The 11,275-nt window shown below is 36.9% G+C and overlaps 3 protein-coding genes across 3 annotated transcripts in view; 2 read left to right on the top strand and 1 right to left on the bottom strand.

Moving 5' to 3' along the window:
* LOC107555022 (WD repeat and FYVE domain-containing protein 2-like) overlaps nt 1–3,400 on the top strand; it is an 8,917-nt gene extending 5,517 nt beyond the window's left edge. Inside the window, exons 5-11 of the mRNA XM_016237707.1 lie at nt 363–475; nt 1,090–1,216; nt 1,317–1,422; nt 1,559–1,660; nt 2,596–2,726; nt 2,805–2,913; nt 3,002–3,400. Coding sequence (XP_016093193.1) covers nt 363–475; nt 1,090–1,216; nt 1,317–1,422; nt 1,559–1,660; nt 2,596–2,726; nt 2,805–2,913; nt 3,002–3,031 — 718 coding nt within the window. The 3' untranslated portion in view covers nt 3,032–3,400. The remainder of the gene's footprint in view (nt 1–362; nt 476–1,089; nt 1,217–1,316; nt 1,423–1,558; nt 1,661–2,595; nt 2,727–2,804; nt 2,914–3,001) is intronic.
* Nucleotides 3,401–3,464: 64 nt separating this feature from the next.
* On the top strand, nt 3,465–5,634 carry LOC107555034 (WD repeat and FYVE domain-containing protein 2-like). The gene is made up of 6 exons (XM_016237718.1): nt 3,465–3,691; nt 3,792–3,897; nt 4,034–4,135; nt 5,071–5,201; nt 5,280–5,388; nt 5,477–5,634. The coding sequence occupies exons 1-6, from the start codon at nt 3,483–3,485 to the stop codon at nt 5,504–5,506; spliced, it is 687 nt and encodes a 228-aa protein (XP_016093204.1). The 5' UTR covers nt 3,465–3,482; the 3' UTR covers nt 5,507–5,634.
* Nucleotides 5,635–7,205: 1,571 nt separating this feature from the next.
* dhrs12 (dehydrogenase/reductase (SDR family) member 12) lies at nt 7,206–11,068 on the bottom strand. The gene is made up of 10 exons (XM_016237767.1): nt 10,907–11,068; nt 10,644–10,777; nt 10,334–10,416; nt 10,151–10,243; nt 9,658–9,739; nt 9,359–9,420; nt 8,926–9,030; nt 8,458–8,548; nt 8,226–8,363; nt 7,206–8,087 (listed from the first exon to the last, which is right to left on the bottom strand). Exons 1-10 carry the CDS (start codon nt 10,960–10,962, stop codon nt 7,975–7,977), a joined length of 957 nt encoding a protein of 318 aa, XP_016093253.1. The 5' UTR covers nt 10,963–11,068; the 3' UTR covers nt 7,206–7,974.
* Between the last annotated feature and the right edge of the window lie 207 nt (nt 11,069–11,275).

Here is an 11,275-nt window from a genome sequence, read left to right as displayed (position 1 = left end):
ATTTCAGCAACTGAAAGTTTTTCTCTGATGACTCGTTTTGAACGTTAGTGTCTATTTCACGCACGCAGCATAGATAAACTAGACGAGGTTAATGTTAGCAGTGTGGACATGCTTCACAAAAATTATGCTTGGGTAGCAACATGCTAAATTGGTTAGGCTGAAATATTAAGAGGTGGCTTGTTGCAAAAAAAAAAAAAATCTTTAATACGACTGGTTTAATTTATCACCTTGCAACAAAATGCCCTAAAGAACATAAAAAGTTAAATTATCCAAAATTAATTAAAGTAACTTTATTTTTGTTTTTGGTTAAATGAAAACACATGAAAGTTTTGTAGCATTGGCTTCTTGACAATCTGTGTAAGATTTGATGTGGAGACCAGACATGCCTTCGTTGGAGATCATTCCGGTCAAGTGACAATCCTAAAGCTGGAGCAGGACAACTGCAGCCTGGTCACCACCTTTAAAGGCCACACAGGTGCTTACAACAGCTCATTACAACTTACAAACAGCACACTACAAATAGATACACAGTAAAATACACTCTTCACCATTAGCCCAGACACATTTTGCCATTAGATGGTCTATTGAGATTCACACATAAATTTGGAGAGGTAGTAAAATCTTTGCGTGGCAGGGGCAGCTCTGTGAATTTGAGCACTTGAAGTGGGTAAATAAAATAAATACTTAATTAGGCTTCTTAGTTACAAAAAAAACAAAAACCTCTCAACATTAACAAAGTGGTAGCATGAAAACATGCATCCTATCAAGCAACAAAAAGAAAACATGGCAAAAAGGGAAATCAGTTGGTCAGCACAAACAAGCAAATTAACCAACAAACAAGTCTTAAGTGTACCAAGGGTTAACATTTAAATGACCTCTTCCAGTCATTCTAGTGTGGATGGCATCCCCTGGTGGCCTGGATGACAGTACTATCATTTTTCCCACTGAGCAGCCTTAAAGTCCTCATAGCCATAGGATACATGCATACATCCACAAAATACTGTATAATGGAAACAAGTATTCCATTACTTGTGCTGTACCTGACCCTGAACCTTTTAACGGTGGCTATGTGTGTGTTTATGTGTGTAGGCAATGTCACAGCCCTGTGTTGGGATCCTGTGCAAAGGGTTTTATTCTCTGGAAGTTCTGATCATTCAATCATCATGTGGGACATTGGAGGCCGTAAAGGAACAGCTTTTGAGCTGCAGGGACACAAGTAGGACAGATGAATTGTTGTCATGTATTTAAGATATGAGAATAAGCAAAGCATGCTTGCCAGGTCCTAATATTTGAGTGTTTGTGTGTGTGTGCGACAGTGATAAAGTGCAGGGTTTGTGTTACGCTTCACACACCCGTCAACTCATTTCCTGTGGCTCAGATGGAGGAATAGTTATCTGGAACATGGACGTCACACGGCAGGAGGTGAGAAAGATATAGTGAGGATGAAGTATCTAGTACATAAGGGATTGCCTCCGTCAACAGGACATGTAGTATTTATGTTAGTTACATATGTGTGTTTACATAGTTTCAGCATGTCCTCATCTGTTCTGTGTCTCAGACTCCGGAGTGGCTTGACAGTGACTCGTGTCAGAAGTGTGAACAGCCGTTCTTCTGGAATTTTAAACAGATGTGGGACAGTAAGAAAATCGGCCTGCGACAGGTACAGTGCACAATAGCATTAAAGTTACACTGCAAAAAGAAATAAAATAATTTATTAATCAATATTTTTGCCTTGTTTTACAGTAAATTCTAAACATCCTTAAAACAAGATAAATTTAGTTGAGAAGCTAAATTGTGTAAGATAAGACTTTTTTATATAATATACACAGTCATTCAAATATTTGGGGTCGGTAAGATTTTTAAAATGTTTTTTAAAGATGTCATGCTCACAAAGACTGCATTTGTTTGATTAAAAATACAGTAAAATGGTAATATTGTGACATTTTTCAATTTAAAAATACTGTTTTCTATTATATTATTATTTAAAATATAATTTATTCCTGTGACGGCAAAGCTGAATTTTCAGCAGCCATTACTCCAGTCTTCAGTGTCACATGATCCTTCAGAAATCATTCTAGAAACATTTCTTATTATTATCAATATTGAAAATATTGTTATCAATATTGATATTTGTGCTGCTTGATGTTTTTGTGGAAACCGTGATACATTTTTTTTCAGGATTCAGTGATAAGTAGAAAGTTCAAAAGAACAGCATTTATTTGAAATAGAAATCTTTTGTAACATTGTAAATGTCTTTACTGTCACTTTTGTTAAATTTATTGTTAAATTAAATTAGATAAATTTTAATTATCCTTGTTGAATCAAAGTAATAATTTCTTTAAAAAAAATAAAAAAATCTTACTGACCCCAAACTTTTCTTTGGTAGTGTACATTGAAATTTTTTAAAATATATCTGGAATTATTAAAAAAATATCTTACCATAAAATATATTTATATGAGAATTGTAAATGCATTAAGATAAGTATTTTCAGAAAATATGAATTAAATGCTTCTGATTAGGTTTGCAGTCCCTTGTTCAGCCTTCAGCCCACACTTTAATATCATATAAAGCAGCTTGATTTTGCTCTTTCCCAGCATCACTGTAGGAAGTGTGGCCAGGCTGTGTGTGGAAAGTGCTCCTCTAAACGCTCCACTATTCCTCTAATGGGATTTGAGTTTGAGGTGCGGGTTTGTGACAGTTGTCACGACTCTATTACAGATGAGGAGTAAGTCAAATTTGGATTGTCTTCAGTGTTTTGAGTCTCGTAACTAGTAGAATCACCCAAAGCTTTCTTTTTGTCCAGACGGGCGCCCACTGCAACATTCCATGACAGTAAGCACAGCATCATACACATGCAGTATGAACCAACCCGGGGCTGGCTGCTCACCTCCGGGACAGACAAAATCATCAAGGTCAGTAACTGTTCTCACTCAAATGTGAGTGTACCGTTTGATAAAGAGATTGAACTAGTTTTAATATCTGTGGTGTGTTTCCATTCAGCTATGGGACATGACTCCAGTGGTATCATGAGAATCCACTGCAAGCTGGAACTAAGAATCAGTGCTGAACCTGAACTGAGAACCACGTGTTTGTGGAGAACGTTCAGAGTTCAGGTCACTTTCCATGGGCAGCTTCATATCATAGAGGAAAAACTCAAGGATATTGTGACATTGAACCGAGCATGTGCATTTGTATGTATTTGTGCATGTGCACGTGGGTTATGGGAACAAATGTGTAAATATTGTCCAGTCTGAATCTGCTTATTTCAGGTTGTTTATATTGACGTAAACCAGTGTTGTTAATGTTGTCAATGTTGTCTGTGAAACTCTTCGCACTTATTCTATCATCATCTTATGTCTTATCTCAAACACAAATGAATCCTCGTGACATTGCATCAAAGCATGCTGCATTTTTCCCACTGAGCAGCCTTAAAGTCCTCATAGCCATAGGATACATGCATACATCCACAAAATACTGTATAATGGAAACAAGTATTCCATTACTTGTGCTGTACCTGACCCTGAACCTTTTAACGGTGGCTATGTGTGTGTTTATGTGTGTAGGCAATGTCACAGCCCTGTGTTGGGATCCTGTGCAAAGGGTTTTATTCTCTGGAAGTTCTGATCATTCAATCATCATGTGGGACATTGGAGGCCGTAAAGGAACAGCTTTTGAGCTGCAGGGACACAAGTAGGACAGATGAATTGTTGTCATGTATTTAAGATATGAGAATAAGCAAAGCATGCTTGCCAGGTCCTAATATTTGAGTGTTTGTGTGTGTGTGCGACAGTGATAAAGTGCAGGGTTTGTGTTACGCTTCACACACCCGTCAACTCATTTCCTGTGGCTCAGATGGAGGAATAGTTATCTGGAACATGGACGTCACACGGCAGGAGGTGAGAAAGATATAGTGAGGATGAAGTATCTAGTACATAAGGGATTGCCTCCGTCAACAGGACATGTAGTATTTATGTTAGTTACATATGTGTGTTTACATAGTTTCAGCATGTCCTCATCTGTTCTGTGTCTCAGACTCCGGAGTGGCTTGACAGTGACTCGTGTCAGAAGTGTGAACAGCCGTTCTTCTGGAATTTTAAACAGATGTGGGACAGTAAGAAAATCGGCCTGCGACAGGTACAGTGCACAATAGCATTAAAGTTACACTGCAAAAAGAAATAAAATAATTTATTAATCAATATTTTTGCCTTGTTTTACAGTAAATTCTAGACATCCTTAAAACAAGATAAATTTAGTTGAGAAGCTAAATTGTGTAAGATAAGACTTTTTTATATAATATACACAGTCATTCAAATATTTGGGGTCGGTAAGATTTTTAAAATGTTTTTTAAAGATGTCATGCTCACAAAGACTGCATTTGTTTGATTAAAAATACAGTAAAATGGTAATATTGTGACATTTTTCAATTTAAAAATACTGTTTTCTATTATATTATTATTTAAAATATAATTTATTCCTGTGACGGCAAAGCTGAATTTTCAGCAGCCATTACTCCAGTCTTCAGTGTCACATGATCCTTCAGAAATCATTCTAGAAACATTTCTTATTATTATCAATATTGAAAATATTGTTATCAATATTGATATTTGTGCTGCTTGATGTTTTTGTGGAAACCGTGATACATTTTTTTTCAGGATTCAGTGATAAGTAGAAAGTTCAAAAGAACAGCATTTATTTGAAATAGAAATCTTTTGTAACATTGTAAATGTCTTTACTGTCACTTTTGTTAAATTTATTGTTAAATTAAATTAGATAAATTTTAATTATCCTTGTTGAATCAAAGTAATAATTTCTTTAAAAAAAATAAAAAAATCTTACTGACCCCAAACTTTTCTTTGGTAGTGTACATTGAAATTTTTTAAAATATATCTGGAATTATTAAAAAAATATCTTACCATAAAATATATTTATATGAGAATTGTAAATGCATTAAGATAAGTATTTTCAGAAAATATGAATTAAATGCTTCTGATTAGGTTTGCAGTCCCTTGTTCAGCCTTCAGCCCACACTTTAATATCATATAAAGCAGCTTGATTTTGCTCTTTCCCAGCATCACTGTAGGAAGTGTGGCCAGGCTGTGTGTGGAAAGTGCTCCTCTAAACGCTCCACTATTCCTCTAATGGGATTTGAGTTTGAGGTGCGGGTTTGTGACAGTTGTCACGACTCTATTACAGATGAGGAGTAAGTCAAATTTGGATTGTCTTCAGTGTTTTGAGTCTCGTAACTAGTAGAATCACCTAAAGCTTTCTTTTTGTCCAGACGGGCGCCCACTGCAACATTCCATGACAGTAAGCACAGCATCATACACATGCAGTATGAACCAACCCGGGGCTGGCTGCTCACCTCCGGGACAGACAAAATCATCAAGGTCAGTAACTGTTCTCACTCAAATGTGAGTGTACCGTTTGATAAAGAGATTGAACTAGTTTTAATATCTGTGGTGTGTTTCCATTCAGCTATGGGACATGACTCCAGTGGTATCATGAGAATCCACTGCAAGCTGGAACTAAGAATCAGTGCTGAACCTGAACTGAGAACCACGTGTTTGTGGAGAACGTTCAGAGTTCAGGTCACTTTCCATGGGCAGCTTCATATCATAGAGGAAAAACTCAAGGATATTCCATGACAGTAAGCACAGCATCATACACATGCAGTATGAACCAACCCGGGGCTGGCTGCTCACCTCCGGGACAGACAAAATCATCAAGGTCAGTAACTGTTCTCACTCAAATGTGAGTGTACCGTTTGATAAAGAGATTGAACTAGTTTTAATATCTGTGGTGTGTTTCCATTCAGCTATGGGACATGACTCCAGTGGTATCATGAGAATCCACTGCAAGCTGGAACTAAGAATCAGTGCTGAACCTGAACTGAGAACCACGTGTTTGTGGAGAACGTTCAGAGTTCAGGTCACTTTCCATGGGCAGCTTCATATCATAGAGGAAAAACTCAAGGATATTGTGACATTGAACCGAGCATGTGCATTTGTATGTATTTGTGCATGTGCACGTGGGTTATGGGAACAAATGTGTAAATATTGTCCAGTCTGAATCTGCTTATTTCAGGTTGTTTATATTGACGTAAACCAGTGTTGTTAATGTTGTCAATGTTGTCTGTGAAACTCTTCGCACTTATTCTATCATCATCTTATGTCTTATCTCAAACACAAATGAATCCTCGTGACATTGCATCAAAGCATGCTGGAACTGTTTTATATTCAAGTGCCTTTACCGCACTTCAATCAGTGGTGTTGGCATGGGAAAATAGTCTCTGCTATTGCCTTCTTGTCATCTATTTGACTCTTTAAATGTAAGCACTTAGTTTTACTGGTATTTCAATACCAGTAAATTTAATTGGAAGATTTAACACACACATAATCACAAATGTTACACAGGGTAAAATTCAATAATGCTTTATTGTAATAATATTGTGTTTGATCTTATTAAAGCTAAAGTTTCATAGACATCTCGTTACTGTAAGAAACATTCATGGTATTTCATTCTTTCATTGGATCAGAAAATGTGGTGGTTTAAAACAAAATTCGACTATATTTGTCTGGCACCATTTTTGCTTTATGTTGAATCAAGCAAGTGGACATTTGGTTATTGTTAATAGCTCATTGTAAAGCCACAGTGGGCAAAACATTACAGCTGAATGGTCACAGGAAACAGATAGGTAAAACAGGAATGGCACAAAATAAAGATGCTTTACTTTGTAACTGTGTAATTGCAAATGTGGAGGTTGGATTGCCTATTAGCTTTTAAAAAAGAACCAATTTGACAAAAATGTCCATTTGAAAGTACACTTCCATTTAAAAGTTTGGGGTCAGTTTTGTGTTTTTGAAAGGAGTCTCTTCTGCTCACCAAATCTGCATTCATGTGATCAAAAATACATTAAAAACCGTAATATTGTGAAATATGATTACAGTTTAAAAGAAGCGTTTTCTATTTAAATATAATTCTCTTGATAGCAAATTTACTCCAGTCTTCAGTGTGACACGATCCCTCAGAAATCATTCTAATGTGTTAATTTGTTGCTCAAAAAACATTTGTAATGAATGAAACGTAGCAAAAACAGTAAGTGCTGCTTAATATTTGTGTGGAAATAGTGATGCATTTTGCAGGATTCTTTGAGGAAGAAAAGCATTTACTTAAAAACTTTTGTAACATTACTTTTGATCTTGATCAATTTAATTGATTCTTGCTGAATAAAAGTATCTTACTAAAAAAATCTTACCTACCCCAGACCTTCGAACAGTAGAGTAAGTGATAATAATTGTCACTGGAGCAACACTGTGATTCTTTTACTGTTTGTAATGGTTCTTTACTTCTATAAATATAAACCATTTCAAATCCCGTGGTTTAGTCTCAACTACCAGCTCACGTAAACATCACAAACACGATTTGAATTTTATCAGGAAAAATAAATGTTAATATAACTGTAAACATAAAATAATGACTTCCCTAAAAGATTGAGACAGAGATTAATTGTTCATTATTATCTTTAATTAAGAATCATGTCAGTAGCGACGAATTGACAAAAATAAAGAGTTATTTAGTAGTAGTCTTTTATTTTTAGTAGTTATCTTCACATGTATTTGTTTCATTTGAATACAAGTTGTAGGTAGTGCTGTATAGCATGTTCTTAGACAGCTGTTGAGTCTTGATGGCTTTTTTTTTTGGAATAGCAGTTTTGGATTTATGAATAAAATAATCTGCTATTTCCATATTGCAAAAGTCTAGTATAATAAAAAAATGCTTAGGAATGTATTTGTTCGAAGAATAGATAATAGGTTTTAAATATTTTAAACATTTCAGGTTGTTTTGGGTAGTCTTTTTGTTATAGTATTCATGAGCTTTTCACGTCTCTGCAATTGTCACCGTTGTTAAGAATGAATAGCATAGTCTGTGTGTGGAATGATGGCTTCTTTGGATTTGGCCACTAACCCAACCGATTAACTCTTGAATTTCACAGCGAGCTCCTCCAACTCGCTCATCAGCTTCTGGTCTTCAGCTGGAGAAGTCCTGGAGGAGGCCAGAGGCAGATGCGTAGAAACCGCTTTTCTGTCTGCAGATGAATCAGTTTGAGAAACAGAGGTCAGAGTTCAGTTACATGTTAAAGACAGCTTTAGTCTGCTATGCAGAGACATGTTCGTTATTTCATTATTTTACACAGACACTTTCACATTTTATAAAGATGCCTGACCTTGGAAGAAGAGGCCGCTGGGCTGTCTGCTGGCAGTATCCGATATGGCCAGCCACACCACCGTGTCGGCACCTTGAGCTTCAGTACGGAGTTTATTCTTCATTTTCGCATAAAAATCTGGCATGGATGACCGCACCGCTGTAGATGGAACAAAAACACAAAACAATATCTTATTGACTGAGATCAATCAATATATTTACTCTCAGCTGTACAGTACACACACACTGCCCACCTGGGGTGTCTGCCCAGCCTGGGTGCATGGATGAGAAGTGGACTTCTTTGTGCTGAGCTGCCCATTGCTCTGTCATGATCACCTGCTGCCTCTGAGAAAGGTCACAGTTAACAATTAATAACTTCAGCATCTTTACAAAAAGCATCAAAAACAATACGGTAAATTGAAAAAAAAAAAAACCCTGCATAAACAAAAACATGAGGACAGTAAATCAGGTTGCATGAGCATCAAAACGCTCACCATAATGACAATTATAATGGTCAATGTAACAAAGGCAGAATGGTGATGCTGCTGGAATCTGTGCCACTGCTTTGTGCTATTATTTTTAACAGTGAATGATGGACTGGATTGGTAAGCCACCAAAAGTATGATGGCTACATTTTTGTATGTTTTGTAGTTGGTGAATTTTTTAAGCCAAACAGTGCAAAGTTTTTACTGATTTGTATTGGGAGTGGTTTATAGTAGTACCTTGTTCTGTGCATAGGCCATGGTGCCGTCAAAAGAGCCTTTCTCGAACTGAAGGTCCTCTACATTTAATTTCTGAACCAGCATCCCACCAGATGACACAGTGATCTGTAAAAAAAATTAAAATAAATTATAAAAATAAATGAACATACAAAAATAATAATAAATAAAATAATTTCTCTGCAACTTTCACTACTAATAAAAATAATGATTGAAATGAAATAATGAAGTAAAATCAAAATAAGAAATATTTTAAAATAATAGAACAATGATAAAGTTTTGGGGGAAGTTCTGTTTTAACTTTCATAAACATGTCACTAAAGTCATGCATGTCTGTTAACGTGCGAGTGTAAATGTGTTTGGAAACACGGAAATATATGGTGGCACTGTCCCTTTTTGCAAACAGCACGCGTTTATTACATTGCTTCACACCCACCACTCTGGGATTCTCTGACTTCTTCAGTGTAGGAATCAGTGCTGTTGTCAGTATATATGTCCCTGTAAAACACACAAGATGAGTGAGCCAACCAGTCACTCTTATCTCTTCTTATCCCTTGATTTTAAGAGGAGGCACTAAAAACATTCTCATACCAAAGGGGTGGCCTCTGACCTTGATTTTATAAAACAGGCAAAACTAAAATATTGCAGTAAAAGCTCATACTTTGTTGTCCATGTTGGAAAAATCTTAACATATGACCAACGTCAGATCAGAAAAACATGAATTAACTTTCCTACCTAGTGTGTTTGTCGCAAAGTTTTTCTCCAGGTCATCCTCAGTCAGTTCTCTCTGATTGACCATGCAACCTGCATTATTGATCTACGGTAATACATCACGTAAAGATAAAACACAAAGGGCTGAACAATACAAGCAGAGACAGCATAACAATGTACATCACTGTCAAAGCAGTTGTAAAATGACCATAAACAGACATGACTGTACATGCTATATTAATTGTGCCATGCTACTAATGCAATATATTACTTGGGGGGAAGATGAAATATCGGTTTCTATTTAAAATGATTTCGAATAATTTCGAATGATGATGAATAAATTACTGTTACTGTATACAATTGATGGAACAATTTTATCATAGTGCAGCTACTACCCCCACATTATAACAGCAATATCCATGTGCATTAACGTGATTTTACTTGCACAGCCTCTCGCGGCTTATTGTTTCAGCTTATTATTGTAGGTTGACATGACTTAAACCGGGAATACATTTACCAGAACATGTAGATTGTGATTCTGAGAGAATCCACTAGCAAACTCCCACACTTTCCTGGGGTTGGACATGTCAACTAAGTGAACATGGACATTCTGAAAGCAAATGAGAGACAAACTCAGACTAGAGTTCACTGCATGTGAAATAATGATTTAAAGCATATAAATGTACTTCAGAAAATATACCTCATTTTTACTTTGCTCCACAACGTCTTTTCTTGCCTCCTTTGCACGGTCTTCATTTCTGCACACCAGATGTACTGTCCCACCTGAAGATAAACCGTGTGAATGAACTTTGCTGGGTTTTTATCAGCACTGCACATCATTTGTCAGTAGGAGTCACTGTTGCGTCCCTTTTGTTGGTTAAACTTGTACCTAAATGTCATAACAGGGTTCTGATTGAATGTACAAGATCTTCCAAGTTGAGCAGTCATTAAAGAACAAACTATAACCAGAAGTCTCTGTGTTCTGAATGAACACAGCCATGATTTCTCACCTCTTTTGGCGATTTCGCAGGCGGCGGCTTTACCGATGCCGCTGTTCGCTCCGGTGATGATGAACGAGCGGCCGCTCACAGCCACCTCCAGATCCGCCTCGCTGAAGCTCCTCGCCGCTGCCTCATAACCGCCCCTGATGAGCGTTAATGAGATTTTACCTGGTGTGCATTGCAGAAACTTTCGACGGTAAATGACCGTCTATGATTTGTGCTTATCAAAGTGTTAGGCAAGCTGAAACGAAAATACACCGATGATGACTTACTTCGTATATTCCTGTAGACCCTTCAGTAACCAAACTGTGTTCCGGTAAAGAGACATCGTTACGATTTCGCTTGTTTACACCATAGACTGTATAAAAACAGGTTTGCACTTCTCCACTCAAGAGCGGTGTCACTAGCACGTTAGAAATCAGAGCCACGCCCCTGTGGCGTTTAATAACAGATCACGTGCTGAATGTGTGGTAAGCGCCGGTTATAACACGCATGCGCAGATCCCTTTGCAAATTGCTACGCTTGCGCTTCATAAAACGACAAACGCGTTCTTTACTCAGTGAAAACCTTAATTTTGTGCACTTATTTGAAATAGGTTCTAAAACATAAACGAAAAGCTGAGATAATTCGATTCTGATTCT

Source organism: Sinocyclocheilus grahami, unplaced genomic scaffold (assembly GCF_001515645.1).
Source record: "Sinocyclocheilus grahami isolate Dianchi unplaced genomic scaffold, SAMN03320097.WGS_v1.1 scaffold523.1, whole genome shotgun sequence".
In the NCBI taxonomy this organism is placed as follows: Eukaryota; Metazoa; Chordata; class Actinopteri; order Cypriniformes; family Cyprinidae; genus Sinocyclocheilus; species Sinocyclocheilus grahami.
Note: the sequence above shows the minus strand (reverse complement) of the source record. Positions and strands in the feature narration are given on the sequence as shown.

Coding starts and splice junctions, on each gene's coding strand:
- LOC107555034 (XM_016237718.1), top strand. CDS start 3,483: ATGGAAACAAGTATTCCATTACTTGTGCTGTACCTGACCCTGAACCTT. Junction 3,898..4,033: donor TGGACGTCACACGGCAGGAG/GTGAGAAAGATA, acceptor TCTGTGTCTCAG/ACTCCGGAGTGGCTTGACAG. Junction 4,136..5,070: donor AGAAAATCGGCCTGCGACAG/GTACAGTGCACA, acceptor GCTCTTTCCCAG/CATCACTGTAGGAAGTGTGG.
- dhrs12 (XM_016237767.1), bottom strand. CDS start 10,962: ATGTCTCTTTACCGGAACACAGTTTGGTTACTGAAGGGTCTACAGGAA. Junction 9,031..9,358: donor AGTCAGAGAATCCCAGAGTG/GTGGGTGTGAAG, acceptor TTTTTTTTACAG/ATCACTGTGTCATCTGGTGG. Junction 8,364..8,457: donor AGGCTGGGCAGACACCCCAG/GTGGGCAGTGTG, acceptor TTCCATCTACAG/CGGTGCGGTCATCCATGCCA.